This window comes from Crotalus tigris, unplaced genomic scaffold (assembly GCF_016545835.1).
Source record: "Crotalus tigris isolate CLP2741 ecotype Arizona unplaced genomic scaffold, ASM1654583v1 scf7180000018155.2402879, whole genome shotgun sequence".
NCBI classification, from domain to species: Eukaryota; Metazoa; Chordata; class Lepidosauria; order Squamata; family Viperidae; genus Crotalus; species Crotalus tigris.
The window spans coordinates 1,588,290-1,605,049 of NW_024096851.1; the positions used below are offsets into that span (position 1 = coordinate 1,588,290).

Consider the following 16,760-nt stretch of genomic DNA (forward strand, 5'->3'; position numbering starts at 1 on the left):
GGACCAATATTAGTTGTAAGAAGGGACAAAGCAAGGTTTGCTGTTGTGTATAACTTATGTCCAGGGGCTCATCAATATTATTATTGAATACGCCATCTTCACAAATAAAAATCCTAAATTCTAGTCTTCATTTCTGGTGTCAAGCAGGAGTGAAGTCAATGTGGAACAAAGAGCAATGGAGAACTGTAGAGATAGAGGTCATGTAGAGGCTGTGTGCAGCACACTGCCGTGGCTCAAATACCTACATAATCTCACTTCCATGATCTCACCAAGTTCACACCACCAGGATGTTGCAGAACACTGCCCCTGGCTGGTGCCCCCTGGCTGGTATATTGTTAAGGACTGGCAAGGAGAATTCACCAATAAAAATGCTGTTGCTATTTTATCTTAGGATGCTTAGAAAAACTGTATAAAAGCAATAAACACTGCGAAGGCAGTCAGACATCTTTGCACCTGCAATAACTGGTCTATGATTCCATCAGAGAACCTTATTATTATGGCTAGTGAATCAGTTCCATGACAAACTGCTTAGCTTTTATCAGCCAAAAAAAAAAAAGAACTATCTGCTCTTTGTTCTCTGGCAAGGAGATATGAAGTGGGGGTGCTTAATAAAAATAAACATATTTCATTAATGGGCTATATAGGGAAAATAACCCAAGAGTACAGCTTGTAGTCCAACTTTCTGCCACAGAATGTTGTTGGCTACAGGAACCTTTCAGAGATGCCTTCACTCTGACAGAATTAGCAGATGGAACGTTGGAGTGAAAACCAGCATCTCTCTTCTTTCAATTTATAAATATTCTCAATACATTAAGAGGTGAATGCATAGTAGTTAAGAGGGCTCTTGCTCTTTTCACTAAGACTAACAGCCTAGGAATGAGAATTAGAAATGTATAATATCTTTCATCAACTGACAGAAGAGGTCCTCCATAATTAGGTATGGCTGTCAAATATACAAGCCAAGAGACTATTAATCTGTTCAATCAAGGAAAGGAAGCCTTGAGGATAGTTGGGTGTTTGGTCCTTAACAGGCACTGATGTACCAAAAAAAGCTGAATAAATTGATGTATAATCACTGCTTTCTGAACATTGGGCTAAACCTACAAGGTAAGAAACAGATAGATCCCTTGGTCTAATGATAGTATCCATTTCCAAGGATAAGGGACCCTAAAAGATATGGACCTCCCTAACTGAAGGTTAGATGGTGATTTAGTTGGGGGAAAGAAGCTATGCAGGGGCAGAACATAGAAGTGAGATACGCTCAAAAGCACACCGAGAAGAACAGCAGGATAGAAAAGTGAGGCTATCAGAAAGTACTTTTTATGTGGTTGCTCTAAAACAGGCCTATCCAGTTCTCAACCCCTGGGCCATATGTGGTCCTGGACAGCTAGTAAAGAGGCCCCACAAGATTGTAAACTTTTAATATTATCTGATTTATAATACATTATCCATATTATATATATTTATTTATGTGGCCCAAGACAATTCTTCTTCACTCCATGGGGCCCAGGCAAGCCCAAACCCTAGTTAGAAGGAGGAAAATAATGCTTTTGTCAAAGGGGAAAGGACTTTGGGGAATTCACCAATTGCAGCACTGAAAATACCCTGTATTAAAATGGAAGAACAGCAACACTGCATAACTAGAGGCTCACAACACAAAAAAATGGCATGTGGGAAGAGAATGCTTGTAGGAAAGGAAGAACTTACAAGCTAAAAGAAAATGAAAGAGAAAAATGTTTTTAAAAATAATTAATGAAGGATCCGATCTGGGTCGGTCACCGGGACCTGAGGTTTAGCCTTATAAACTTTCTGACTCGTGCTAGAGCCCATCCTAATCATATCAGTGAAGAGTAAGCAATAGTATGCCAAGAAGGAAAAGTAATGGGGAAAAAATGAGATAAGGTGAAGATGAATGAAATATTTAAAATAGTAAAATTCTTCATAGAAGTGGACTAAGAGAATATGCCTAAGGACAAAAAAATGGAAAGGAATGAACGTTTCACAATGTTACCGCCTGAAAGAGAGATCATAGAGGATAGCTGAGAAAAGAGTAAGATTTAAGAGGGGAGGGGAAATTGCTGAATTGCAAGATTTGCTATATTTGCAATCCCTGGCATGTGCAGGCAGAATGGGCAAAGCTCCTGGCTAAGTGGTTGCCATTTAATGTAGGCAATACTAGGCAAGATGTACTTGACTTGATATGTATTAAACTGGTCCATATAAAGAAACACCAGGAAGTGCAACTTAATTAAAGTGTTGGAGACACAACTATAGACATCTCTTGGTCATTCTTTCTTAATCCAACCTCCGTCACAGGGCTGTTTTTCTTTTGTTTGTTTTTGTTTTGTTTTGGAAAAATGAGAAGAGGCATTGCTATGCAGGCTATCCCAATATAACCAAATTTATTTTTAACAATTTATTTTAAAATATTTATTTTAAATGGTTGGGATATAAGCCAAAGAAATCAATCAAAATGCAGCATGAAAAAAGTAAACCAGTGAACCTAAGAGTTCAAAATAAGCACATATTGTATGCCCCTATGAAATTTAGAGCAGAATTGTAAGTGAAATGGGGAAATTATGCTTCTGTAGCAGGGCCCTGCTCCAAACCTTCTCCCTCCGATATGTATAAGCTGGTAGATAAAGCTTGTTGTTGTTCATTGCGAAGTCATGTCCGACCCATAGCGACCCCATGGACAACGTTCCTCCAGGTCTTCCTGTCCTCTACCATCTTCTGGAGTCCATTTAAGTTCACACCTACTGCTTCAGTGACTCCATCCAGCCATCTCATTCTCTGTCGTCCCCTCCTTCTATTGCCCTCAATCTTTCCCAGCATTAGGCCCTTCTCCAGTGAGTCCTTCCTTCTCATTAGGTGGCCAAAGTATTTGAATTTCAACTTCAGGATCTGGCCTAGATAAAGCTAGTATAGATAAAACAGAAGATATGGGCTGATCACAGAAATTCTATGATCTCTGTAATTTTGCAGGAAATGTAAAGGTGAACGCCCTAATAAATAACTTGCCCAGTACTTGCAATAAGAAAGCAGACAAACCTTGAATTTAAACAATTGAGGTTGGATCCCAGGAAACATGTCTCCCATCATGCATTCCATTTAGAACTGCAACATCATCAAAGTCTAGTGAAAAATCAAAGACCTAAGGAGAATGCATAGAGATTAATGGAGTATATACATAGGCAACACTGTGTCTGCTACTTAAAGCTAACCAGCATGCTTAATTGTTGTTTTGATGCAAGGTTTTCTCTCTAAAGCCTCTAAAGCCAGAGCAGCCAACGAGTTAGAAAAGCCTTCCTCAGTTTGTTCACTCAATTCCTCTAAAATGTGACTACAACTCCAATCAAACCCAGATAGAAGAATGGCTAAGTTTGCCAGCAGTACTACTCCAACACCAAGTTAGGGAAGGCTATTTAGAGTGACCAGCCTTTATTTAATTGGAGGAAAAAATGACTTAAATTACATAATGTGATGGGTTTGTTTGCTTGATTACTAAGCTGGTTTGTTTATGCTGGCACAGGAGAATATGTTTGCTACTACATCTTTCTTTAAACACACAAACTGATTATGGCTTAATTTGTAAGGAAGAAGACTAATGTCCCTATGGTTTCCTAGAAGTACACATAATTTCTTAAGTCCCAAACCCTAACTCCATGACCTATGTTGCTGGATATTTTCTGCCCTCCTGTTCTGCAGCTTTGTGCAAATCTTCATTAATCATGTCAAAAGAATGTGGACAAAAACAAAGAATGCAGTTGCAAACAAAAGAAAAATGAAATCAGTAACTACTCCTCTGAGGCCTTTTTCCTAAGAGAGATTGTTGATAATGACTAGAGATTCTGGGCCAGAGGGGTTTCCCTGGCTGGGAATTATTATTTTTTTGTTTTAAAGAAAACTTTCTCTTTTCTCTTGGCCAGACTAAATAGTCATCCCTTCTCGTAACACAGATTCTAAGCTGCGTATGCTTTGCTCCTGGAACACAGCAGTTAGCACGTAGTACTGCTAGTTCTTTTTCCTGGAGGATAGACTGAGATGCAGACGCTAAGGAGGTCTCTTCCCTAGTGTTTACTAAGTGCAAGGACAGGCATGGAAGAGGGAAATGTAGAAAAGGAGTAGATGTCACAGAAGGCCATTTCCTCGTCTGCCTCCCCCCTTTCCTTGCCTGCTCCCTAAGGAGCTAGGAAGTTCCTGTAAGTTGTATGCCTAGATGAAAACCGAGCCAGCAACGTCAGATACAGTTTCTGCGTTACACAAGAATATATGCATTCTTGAAAAGTCCCTCTAATCCTTTTATGGTCTTAGCAACCATGCATCATTCTCCTTCAGGATCACTTCTGCGTCAATTTATCATAATTCTACAACACAAGGACCACAAGCCTAAAGCTGATTTGGTTGGAAAATAATCAGCTAGGCTGCTAGAGTGATTTTGATTTTTAACTGGTAAGGGACGGTTTTAACAAAAACTTGGCTTCCCCACCTCTTTGTGCCAATGATGAGGGTGGTCATCACCATATCTTCCAGCAATGAATTTCAGAAGTAATTGATAACCGGAGGAGATTAGAAAGTGTGAGTAGGGATGGAAAGAAGATACTGTTTTATTGGCTAGGTTAGGTGGCTGAAGTGGTGATCTTGAAGTTAGTATGAGGTGTAGTGACGTCATTAGCGACACACTATGAAGCTGGGAGTCATGTGCCATAAGAAACTGCAGCAAGAATGTAGTGAGAATGATGTTGGAAAATGGAGGATTTCTATCTGCCTTCTCTTGATGAGGAATCTGAATACAGCTCAGGAGTACATGGCTGTCATGACAGCCAAGGACCTGTTCCATAGTCCTCAGAACTCTTTGTCAGTTAGCAGGACAACTGTTATACCAATACGTAATTTTTCTATTGATCAGTTCTCTGAGTAGATCAAAAACTACAAAAACAATACAGAAACAATAAAATAAATTCATAATGAATTGTTATCCCTGCATTCTCTACTTGCTTTCCTTTTTTTAAACTGATCAGACACAAGAGCTCACCATATTTCGAATGCAACTTGAGCATTTATATAAAAATAATTATGATATTTGCAGTTCTATTTTCATATTTCTTCGTCTCCAACATAAACTTACTTAAGAACGCTTCCTTTGTATACTGAATGTTCTGCACTATTTTCAGTGACTTGTTATTTGCAAAACTCATTCTTCATTATTCACCCCAACTCCAGATCATTTATGACTACTTCAACTTTAATTGATTCGAGTACTAATTCTTTAGAAAACCCATATCTTATTTAAAGGTAAAAACTGCTAATGTATTCCTAACACTACTGAACCATCAGAACACCTTCATGATTCAAGAGTCATAGTAGAACTTTCTTTCTCTACACGCCCTAGACTATTACATTGATTCCGATACAATTTAGCTGGTACAGAATTCAGCAAAAGGGTTTATGATCAATTGTTTTATTAACAACCATCTTGGGAAAGTGCTCATTTTGATGCCAGCTTCTATATTTTAATTAGATCAAGTATTCATTGATATATGTTTAAATTTTTTTAAAAAAAATGTATGTAAATGTGCTACCTAATCCTTACTAGTTTGAAATATGCCCATCAGTTTTGAAACCATGTCTTGATTCTCTGCATTTTCATGGAAGCAGAAATTGTTCCCAGAATATACAATGAATCAGACTATACAAATTGGGATTATAATCTTATGTTCTTCAAGATGCCTTTCCTGAAAGAATGGGTTCAGGGGTAAGCCTTTTCCACAGTACAGGTAGTACTCAACTTATAACCACAATTAGGACTGGAATCTAGGACATTTAGTGAAGCAGCTTTTATGTAAGACATCACATGACTGACTACATGGCTATTTCACCCAATAACTGCAATCCTGACGCTCTAGGTTCTAGTTAAGTGATCTTGCAAGTTATTAAGCAAACTGAGTCCCAAATAAGGAGAGTACAGTGTTTTGTGGAGTGGGGGAGACCCTGGGAAGCTCTGCTCAAGAGTTGAAAATCCTCCCTGCTGAAATCCAAGCAGGGTTTTCAGCTCCTCAGCAAAGAGATACTCATATGTGGCTGATACCTGCACCACATGCCTGAGGCACTCCATGCTTCTTACCTTACCACTCTGTCTCTCCACTCTTTCCTTGGATTTTGGGTCCTTCTCATCTTTGTGGACTGGCTGAAAGAGCTGCCTGCCAAAGGATTTCAGCTCCCCACTGTGCACAGAAGGGAATTTTTTGTGGGATGCAGGAAAGGAGCTCAAGTTGTCAGGATTTGAGCTCCCATTTTTGCCAAAGGAATTCAGTTCCCCTCTATTGCTAGAGTTCAATTCCCCTCAGTAGGCAGCTGTTTCAGCCAGCCCACAGAGACGAGAGAGAGTTCTATCAGCAGGTGGCAACAGTTTGCAAGCTTCCCTCCTGGTTTCCCCATTGACTTTCTGGGAAAACTGGCACGGAATATTGGAAATGGCAATGACATGAAGGTAGGACACTTGGCAACCAGTCATAACAAGTCTCCAAACACTCAGATCACAATCACATGACTGCGGGAATGGCAGTGCAGTGTTTTGTGATGGCCAGAAGTGCTTTATGGCCAGTAAAGCACCATTTCTGAGGCCACGGTAATTCCAGACCATGGTTAAATGAATGATCGTAAGTTGAGGACCACCTTTAAATGAATTGTTTTCCTGTAGTTTTCCTCTCCTTTCTGTCATACTTTTAAATCTTGAGACATATTAGTAGACTACCCAAAACCTTCTCACTTTGAATTATATTCCCCTAGCACCACTGACTATGCAGAGAATGATGACAATTGCACTGAGGTGCACAATTGAGGAAAATCTTCTACAAGAGAGTTTCTTGCTTTTGTGGTAAGTAAAAAAACACACATTGCTATATTGCAAATTGGCATGCATTTGTTAGTGTTGATGCCTCTGTCTATTTTCCTCACTTATCCAGTGATAATCCAGGTTATTTTTATCTTATTTTTACCTTTTCTATTAAATGTATACCTTGTCAAAATTACACAGGATTGTTGGTGGCTTTACAGACCATGCAAACAACATCCATGGTACAATAAAGGTAGTAAACGTCTAGCTCTAGAAACTTAAAAAAAAAAATCTAAAAATTAAATGCTCTCCAAAAGAACTCCATTTTCACCAGCTTTTGGAAGATGCCAAGGTCAGAGTTAGCCTGAATATTAATAGGAAGCTAGTCCAAAAAGCAAGTGCAGCTTCTCCATGTTTTAGCTTCCCATTGCTCCTTAAAGTGGGGTGTTTCTCCCAGCAAACCCAAATTGTTCAGTTTAATTTTTGAAGGGATTGTTTTGCTATTCTTCCAATATGTTGATTTTGACTAGGAAATGGACATGAAGTATCTCATCATATTAATATGATATATTGGAATATGTTTGTTTTGTGATATTTATACCTTATTGGATGTTGCTCATTACCTCATGTACCTTTTGTTCAACCATTTCCCCACCTGTAGATTCCTTATTTGCTTTCGCTAAATCTCTATTATTTTGGCTTTAAATAATCTTGAATAATCTTTATCCTTCTGATTCCCCCCCCCCAACTTGTTTTTAACACTCCTTCATTTGGGGAAAATGTTCCCTCCTTTAGAAGTTCAATGAAGCTTTTAGACTTTCTGGGCAGCTATCCACTTACACAGTTATTGAATGTAATAGGACTGTAGCCAGTGTTCCTGTGTAGCTAAACAAAGATTGGTCAGTCTTGTGACTATTCAAAAGTGAAGTCATGCTGTCCATGTGTGGAGAAATCTGCTTAAGCTATGGAGCTATGTATTACTCCTTATATTTGCCTGTTTCCTCTCAAAATGTGGCCTTCAGTATTATCTTCTGGAAAATTCCTGGGATATATTTTATGGGTATGTGAAAATACAGAAGAGAAAGCAGAATCGCCTCTTTTTAATTCTATGAATAGAAGATGCTTCTTTTAGGGCCAATAACATACCATATATGCCGGCGTATTAGGCGACCCGGCGCATAAGACGACCCCCGTCTTTATAGCCGGGCCACATTCCTAGAACATCGTCTTATACACCGGAAACTACCAGTATTTCCGGCGTATAAGATGACTCGGCGTATAAGACGACTCCCGTCTTTGGTGCCGATTTCAGCGCTCGCGGAAGTCGTCTTATACGCCGGCATTTACGGTATATTTTTTCAGACAGTGTGTGGATGCTAAAGTTACTGATATTTATCTCATTTTATGTGTTTTTCACATTTGTTGCTCCATCTCAGAATTATGGAGGTTGGATAGGTGGAGATGGATGTTTTTGACAGATTTCATATTAATGTATAGTAGTTAGTTCTTATTTTTTCATCAGACTCCTGATCTAATCATTGGATTTACTTCTTCTTCTTGTGCCATATCCGTTATCGGACGTTGGCAATCATGTTGGCGATCCTGTTTTTATCAGCAGCTGCACAAAAAAGTGCTGCTGAGTTTTGTCCAAACCAGTCTCTTAGATTTTGAAGCCATGATGTTCTTCTTCTGCCTGGACCTCATTTGCCTTCAATCTTTTCTCGGAGGATTAAATGGAGTATGCCGTATTTTTCTGGGTGTCGCATCACATATCCGAAATATTCTAACTTTCATTTTTTAATTGTTTTGATGATTTCCCTTGGCTTTCCCAGGTGGCTTATCAACTCCTCATTTCTGATCTTGTCAACCCAGTTTATACGTAACAGCTGCCTGTAAATCCACATTTCAAATGCTTCTAGTCAAGTGGTCTTCTGTCAGAGACCAACTCTCTACTCCATAGAGTAGGACAGAAAAAATATAACATCTGACAAGCCTGATTTTCAATCTTAGGCTTATGTTTGACTGCAGAAGACCTTTTTCATTTTAAAGAATGCCGTTTGAGCTTTCTCTATCCTTGTCTTTACTTCAGTGGTCACGTCCCAGCTTTCATGTAAATTAGAACTGAGGTCCTTTCAATTTTTTCTAATGGTATTCCTTCCAAATTTATTGGTGGTAAATTAACAGGTTGTTTGCTGAGGACCAAGATCTTGTTTTTTGAGATGTTAAGTTTCAAACCATATTTTTCAGATATTTCTGTGACTCTGTTCATGAGGAGTTGAAGGTCTTCATGCTTACTGGAAAGCAGAACTGTATCATCAGCATACCTTGAATTGTTGATCCAAACACCATTTACTTTAATGCCAGCATCGATGTTCTCCAGTGCCTCATTGAAGATTGACTCAGAGTAGATATTGAACAACAGTAGAGACAGAATACATCCTTGTCTGAACCCTCTTCATATTTCTGCATCAGCTGAATACTTTTGGCCTAGTCTCACATTTGCTACCTGATGCCAATATAGATTCTTTATTATTTGGATGTCTTTGTCATTTAGTCCCCCTTGTTTTAGGATTTCTAATAGTTTGCTGTGTCTTATTTTATCAAATGATTTTTCAAAATCAATGAAGCACATGTAAACACTGTGATTGACATCTCTACAATGCTGTACAAGAACTTGAATGCTGAATAGCGCATCTCGTATACCAAGATTGTTTCTGCAACCAAATTGTGTGTTACCTAGACGCTCCTCAATTTTGTTGTATATTCTTGTGTGAATTATTCTCAGGAATATTTTCAGGGCATGACTCATTCAGCTTATTGTTCTGTATTTGGTACACTTCTTTGCGTTTATTTTTGGGGGGATTGTCACAAAGGTTGATTTTAGCCAATCATTTGGTATCTTTCCTGTTTCATATATTCGACTGAAGAGCTGCAGTAAAAAATTCTTCCCATTGTCTTCCAGCAATTTTAAAATTTCTACTGACATGTCATCAGGTCCTGTGGCTTTTCTTGTTTTTGCTATTTTTATTGCATGTTCAACCTCCTCCATAGTGATGTTTGGTCCAGTTGTTATACTTCCCATATGTATATCATCCCTAATGTCGTCAAAAAGTTCTTCAATATATTCCTTCCATCTTTTTAGTTTTTCGTCCTCATCTAAGATAATTTTCCCTTCTTTGTCTACTAAGTTGTTGGGTTTTTTTTGTAGAGGCCTGCTGCTTCTTTCATTTTTTGTGTAAATTGAAATTATCATGCATACATTCTGTCTCTTCTATTTCCTTACATCTTTTTGCAAACCACTTTTCTTTTGCCAGTTGAATTTTTCTTCTAATTGTTTTCTGCAATTCGTTGTATTTTTCTTTGTTTTTATTTTTATAAAATCTTCTTTCAATGGATTTAGTAGAGTCACTTTTTCTTTTAACAAGAACATTCCAACTATCTATTGGGATTTGAAGTTTTTGGAATTAGATAATAAACATATGTTTGCACAGATCTTCAAATATACTTTTTGGTGCAATTCTGCCAATAACACTTCAAGTTTTTTAAATGGATATTTGATTCTGCCTGCCTTGTAATTTTTTCAACTATCTGGCCAAACTAAGTCTTTTTTTTCTGACATCACTACACACTGATGCATTGTGTCCCTATCTTGTCCTATGTATTAAAGACTTTTTGAAACTACTATCTTAAATATCCTAAACATTAGCTTCTTGTCTAGCTACCTATATTTGACTTCCAAGATCTCTCAACCAAATTTTGCTGGAAGCCATAATCAATTATTTTTCATCAATTATACCTGTGATGCGCACAAATGAGGAAATTTATCCTGTCCAGGATCTGATGTTTTCATATAAACAATGCTGCACTTCAGTGGTTAGATGGCCTAGACATTGGTATTTAAATATAGATATTTTTAACATTTATATTTTATTGCGTGTTTTTAATCTAGGCAAAATATGTTAATATATATTGCAAGTCCATTTATGATATGCCATACACTAAATAAATAATAATATGAGGTAATTACTCTTGTAATACTCTCCCAAAACTTCTAAATCCTAGTTATCATTTCATGGATAGATCTTTACCCCCTCCCCATCTTTTTTAGCTAATAGTAATCTATCTGTTCTTCACACAGATAGACTTTGGTAAGAGATTATTTTTCATAATATCAACAATGACACTAACTTCAACAATGACCTATCTTTGGGTTAATATTTTAAGTTATTAATTTTTATTTTTTAAATAATGAAATGCAAGCAACTCCACAAATGAATAGAGTAGTGATAATAAAATTTAAAATATATTACATATATTGCAGTAGTTATAATAAACCAAAAGTAACAGAATTTTAAAAATCCATATAATAGCCAGTTAGTATCAACATGGATTAATCCAACTCTTAAGCTTGTCATTAAATCTGAATAATGTAAACCATATTGCTTCGTCTTTTCATTTTTAGAAAATAAAAGAGTTCTCAAAAACAGATCACAAAGTATATCCTGAATCTACTCCATAATATTGGGAGGACATTTTTTTTCTATTGATGTAAGAATGTCTTCTTTGCCAAGAACCAAGTTTGCCAAGAGCCAAAACTCTTCATAAAATAAAAATTTTAAGTAGTAGAAACATGATTTAATGTCATATTTATGTCTTTAATTATTACATTTCTTTCCAAAATTATACTAATGTAGCCCCTGAAACCAAACTGAAGCTAGACAAGACCAACTCATGTTAATGTTGATTAAAGTTACTTGCAAGCACTGAACTTCTTCTGCAGTTTGTTCTCTCAGCAATTCAAGCTAAGTGCCCCCATTCTTCTCAGAAAGAACTAAATCTTTTTGCACTTTTTATTTAAATGCTTCTCACTAGCAGTTTAAATCTCTTTTATTTGAACTTTAATTGCTCAAGAGTATAAAAAAAGTCATTTAATCTCTTTAAGGTTCAAACCTAAACATTGTATACCCAATTCTTTTGCAGAGATGCCTAACTCACATAGTTTTAATCAGTGATGGGATTCAGCTGGTTCGCACCACTTCGGCAGAACTGGTAGCTACCTTTTTGTTGCCCAAGCCCAGAATGGACTTCCGGAAGCAGCATCCACACAGAGAACCAGTTGTTCACATATTTGAATCCCACCACTGGTTTTAATCTACTTCTTTAAGGCTTTGCTATTATGTTGTCACTGTTCATAGTTTAGGCCAAGCAGCTAATTATTCTAATTAAATGATTTCCTACTACATATGCCAAACGTTTTTAGATCTTTCATATCTTCTCTCAAGATAATTTAATTTGTGTTAACTTGACTAAATTTAGATTTACACAAATAGGGTTACTCAAAATTGCCTAAATAAAAAAGAAAAAAATAGTATGCATGTCAAATATTTGATGCTAAAAAAACCCAGCAGAAGGGGATCTGGTCTTACCTGACAGTTTTCTTGGACTCTCTCTGGTTTTGTAGATTTTGGAATCGTGACTATGCCATTCTACAAGAAAAAATAAAATCATTATTGATAGAAGCAAAGATCTATTTTTTTTTAAAAAAAAAAGGAAAGAGAAACAATTGCAATTTGGTAATAAATCATATCCTTATGATGTCTTATGAGCATGTTTAGCCCTAAAACATGTCTTTCTTTGACAGGTTATATTTTTATGTACAGGTGTATATTTTATAGAAAATGTTATGTCATTTGAGTTCCCGTCTGCAATTTCAACAAATAGAGTCAAATACATAAGTTTATTACCTCATCACTCTTTGGAAGCATGAAACCATAAGTATTGATACACAAAGAGAAGGACACAGATAGTCATTTAGCTGTGTCTGGGGTACAAATTTAATGCTGTAAAAAATTTAAGATGGATATATACCTTCAAGAAATACTAGTGCTTTGACAGTTGAGGTATCCATTGTAAGGCCTATAGGACCATGTCAATTTATCTTTGACTAACTAAGACAGTGTTACCACCCTGTTTACTTGCAATTAATTCAACTTTGTGTGTGAGAAAGTAAGAGTGAGAGAGTGTGCATGTGTGAATGTGTGTTCAGAACAATATATTCTTATGGCTCTGTAGTATGCCATAATTTTCATGTGTGATTAATAATGCTTCCTCAGGTTTTTTTAGTACTATCTCCATCTGAGACATTTAAATACATGGGAAGGAAGCCCCAATAAAGTTTTATCAGAATCTTGGTTATTTTTTCCCAAGACTAATTCATGTAACAGATTTATTTCTAGATGCTATTGCATAACTATTTACAACATATAAATATTATCTTTTCCTGAACATGTGTACACTACTACAGATACATCTTTCAGTCAGAACACACTACAAGCATCTCTATTCTGATTACGACAGCCTCAAAAGTAACAGATTTAAAATAAACCCACGTCCCAGACTACAATAATTACTCAGTGAATTGCAGAACGGAAGTTAAAAAATCCAGACCTGCTCCCGATAATTATTTACTACAACAGAACTGAGACCAAATTATTTTTGAACAGTTTCCGATACTGCTCTACTTTCAATTACTGCTTAATGAGAAATCAGCTATTCAGTGGACATAGAAAACCAAGAGTGAACCTATTACTGCGTGGGAAGTTTTATGTAGCTAGACAGGAAATGCATTCTCTTACATGTCATTAATTGTTGTTTAACAGAACTGAAAGTTCAGGACTTACCTGGATGCTCCAGCGAATACAGATTTGTGCAGGAGTTCTGCCATATTTCTTTGCAAGCTGAATAATGTTGGGATGATTAAGAGCTTCACCTTTAGCTAGTGGACAGTAGCCTTCAAAAACAATATTCTTACTTTGGCAATACTCTACTAGCTCTTGAGGCCTTTGGAAAGGATGATATTCCACCTTTTTTAAAAAGAAGAAGAAAATTTACCTCAAAGTTCTTGTCGGTTTATAACCTATTACAATATAAAGGTCAAGCTACTGAATGTTGCTACACTTTTGGCACAACGCTATCATGTCAATAACATTTTATTAACTTTTTTTCCTTCCAAAAGCCAAGGAAAATTTCCTTGTGAGGAAACATGAAATTCTGAAAAAAATGGGGCATGGTTACTAGCATCCTCAGAATGCATAAAAGAAACTGCTAGTTCATAATCTCTGTACAGTAATCTACGTCACTGCTTCCTGAATAAGTCAGAATTCTAGACAGAAACCACAGGACAATAACTGCATCAATTATACTGTCTTCTCTTCCAGGATAGGATTCATGTTTTTATCTTCACTGTCTTGTTCTCCAGAAATAACAATATGGTGACAATGGAAAGAAATCATAAGATATTCTCCTTCCTCTTAATTTTCTGCAATTGTCCCATTTTCCTAGACCTACAAAGAACATGCAAAACATGCAGCACGCACTCAACTCAAGGAAGCTCACTAAGATTTCCATTAGAATCCTCCATTAGATTATTTTTTCATTATTCAGCCAGGGATTACAGGTGAAACAGTGAATCTCTAAGAGGCTAGTATAATAGAATAAAGTGAATCCAGCTTAAGAAATAGTCAGCTTAAGAAAACAAAAGCATTCTCGGAATCTGCATTCTGTATGGCTGAGATAACCTTTAAATGCTAAGGTTGCAAAAAAAAAATGTATAGTTATTAATTGGAATTTGTATTTATCCTCTCCCCTCTCCCTTTTTTTTAATTCTTTCCAACTAGTAAAATAGTAGAAAATAATATAGGGGTCAGGTTATCAATCAGCATGATACCTCTCCCAAAATTTGGTGTAAATAGTGAAGCCAGCAAACGAAAGATAGCTTGAAAATAAGTCAGATCTGTTTGATGGTTATGGAGGAAAAATATTCTTGGTATATACCTATAGAACAGTGGTTCTCAACCTGTGGGTTGGGACCCCATTTGGGGTCAAACGACCATTTCATGGGGGTCGCCAAACAACACAGTCTGCCATTTTTTTCCCCTTTTCCTTAGCTGTGCTACTCCCTTTTATTCTATTGGCTTTTGAAAGCCAATAGAATAGACTCTCTTGAATAGAGTCTAATTCTATTGGCTTTCAAAAGCCAATAGGAATTGTCCAGGCTGTCTCTGCCCTGCTGAGCCCGCCAAAAGTCCCATTCTGCAAATGGTGCTGCACCAGTTGAGTAGTCCTCGACTTACGACCGGTTGAGTAGTCCTCGACTTACGACCAGTTGGGGGTCGCGGCATTAAAAAGGTTGAGAACCACTGCTATAGAATGCTGTTGGCATCTATCCCCTTCTAAACCCAATCCCAGTCATGTAACAGAATGGATAATACACAGCTCATCCTGTACTTGCTGGGAGTAAATATGTATTCTCACAGATTTAACATAAGAGAAAGCAGTAAAACAGGACATTCACAAATGCAACATATTTCTTTATTATCCAGAAGAAAAACATAGACACCCTCTATAGCCTCTGTTGGCAAACAGATTGGAAACAATGCCAGAAGCCATTTATCCTAGATTTTGTTTTGACTTCTCAGTTTTCATTGCAATACATACCTGTTATTCAAGCTCTTCAAATTTCACTAGGATTCAGGTTCCTGACTAGCTTCTTAATTACATATAAACATTTAATAAATGAGACTTCTTATCGTGTTTATATTAGGACAAAATAAAAATAAAATGCTGGTGTTTTGCAAAGATATACCAGATGTTTCATGGGATGGAAATGAAAATAAAAATATTTTATTTAAATATAGTTGACATTTCAAAGCTAGCCAAATTCTGAAATCTCATGAGGAGGATATTCTCAGTTGTTATGAAAGCTGAAACTTCTTTAAAAAATAGATTATTTTTTATTGAACTTGGAGATGGTACAGTCACAAAACCCAGCACTGTCAACACCTGACTATGTGGCTCTCCACAAAAGTTTATGGCTATCAAGTAAGGATCCACATAATAACAAAAGTTGGAAAACATTGATTTAAAATATACGTCTATGATGAAATCTCCTCAGTGAAGGAGAGGATTGTGAACACTTTTCTTTTTTAGCACAGAGTTTAATCTTGTGTAGATAGTAGTCAAGTAGTAAGAGAAATATGACACATTTTGTGGGCAGTATTGGAATGGAGAAATGTTTAAGAAATATCATATAACAAATTTAATATACAGCTTGACATTTTTGGACAAGTCATACTATATTTGTTTTTTTCCATATCATTTCTTAGTTTAAGGGCTGACTCAAGAGCTTTCTGTTTCTTAAAATCCATATTCAACCTGGAAAGTGATCCAAGAAAAATATGAGTTCAAAAGTTGATAGAAGACCAGAGAAATGGGCAAGATAAATATGAATAAATACATGATGAACATGAATTTACAGATACAGTGTCCAAAGGAATAATTATGTGGTAAAACCTGTAAAAATGTGAATTATCCTGGTGTTACCTCTCCTTGTAATTTTAGCACAGAAGATTAGAAAAACAAAACCTGACACAATCCCTGCACCAAAGGAGCTATTTTCCCAACATATGCAAAAGACAGTAGAAATTCTGTAACAGAGTCAGTTCATAGAGAGCAATCCCAAACTGCCATCAAAGTTCTTCCAATGACCTAAATATCTACGTATTTTTATGGTGAAGCAGCAGCAACAGCAGCAACAGCAGCAAGAGTGTTATAGTTCAGCACAAATGACATCAGCATGAGGAATATGGAAATTTTCATCCACCCTGAGTAGGATGAAAGGCTGTTTCCTGTTTCTCATCTTTAGGACATGTTGTCTATTCAGGCAACAATAGCCAGAAACAATAGGCTGGCATCTGCTCAACACGGGCTCTAAGAAACGCAGGCACTCCAGGGCTAGGCTTGGTCAGCCTCAACCTACTGTGATCAAAAATGACTGCCTGGATGGGAAACAAGGTTCAAGCAGCAGACACATCCATTTCTTCAACCGCCTTTGAAGTTTCTTGCCCTCTCTGTGGCCTTCTCCACC

General features: G+C 36.8%; 1 protein-coding gene across 4 annotated transcripts in view; it reads right to left on the minus strand.

Moving 5' to 3' along the window:
• Nucleotides 1-16,760, minus strand: part of LOC120310255 (uncharacterized oxidoreductase ZK1290.5-like) — a 76,678-nt gene that overhangs the window by 10,378 nt on the left and 49,540 nt on the right. For 2 of the 4 annotated variants that reach the window (XM_039348470.1, XM_039348468.1), the window contains exons 5-7: nt 13,516-13,698; nt 12,262-12,321; nt 3,052-3,154 (exon numbers count right to left, since the gene is read on the minus strand). In XM_039348470.1, coding sequence (XP_039204404.1) covers nt 3,059-3,154; nt 12,262-12,321; nt 13,516-13,698 — 339 coding nt within the window. In that variant the 3' untranslated portion in view covers nt 3,052-3,058. The remainder of the gene's footprint in view (nt 1-3,051; nt 3,155-12,261; nt 12,322-13,515; nt 13,699-16,760) is intronic. The other 2 variants (XM_039348467.1, XM_039348471.1) reach the window with 1 other exon arrangement.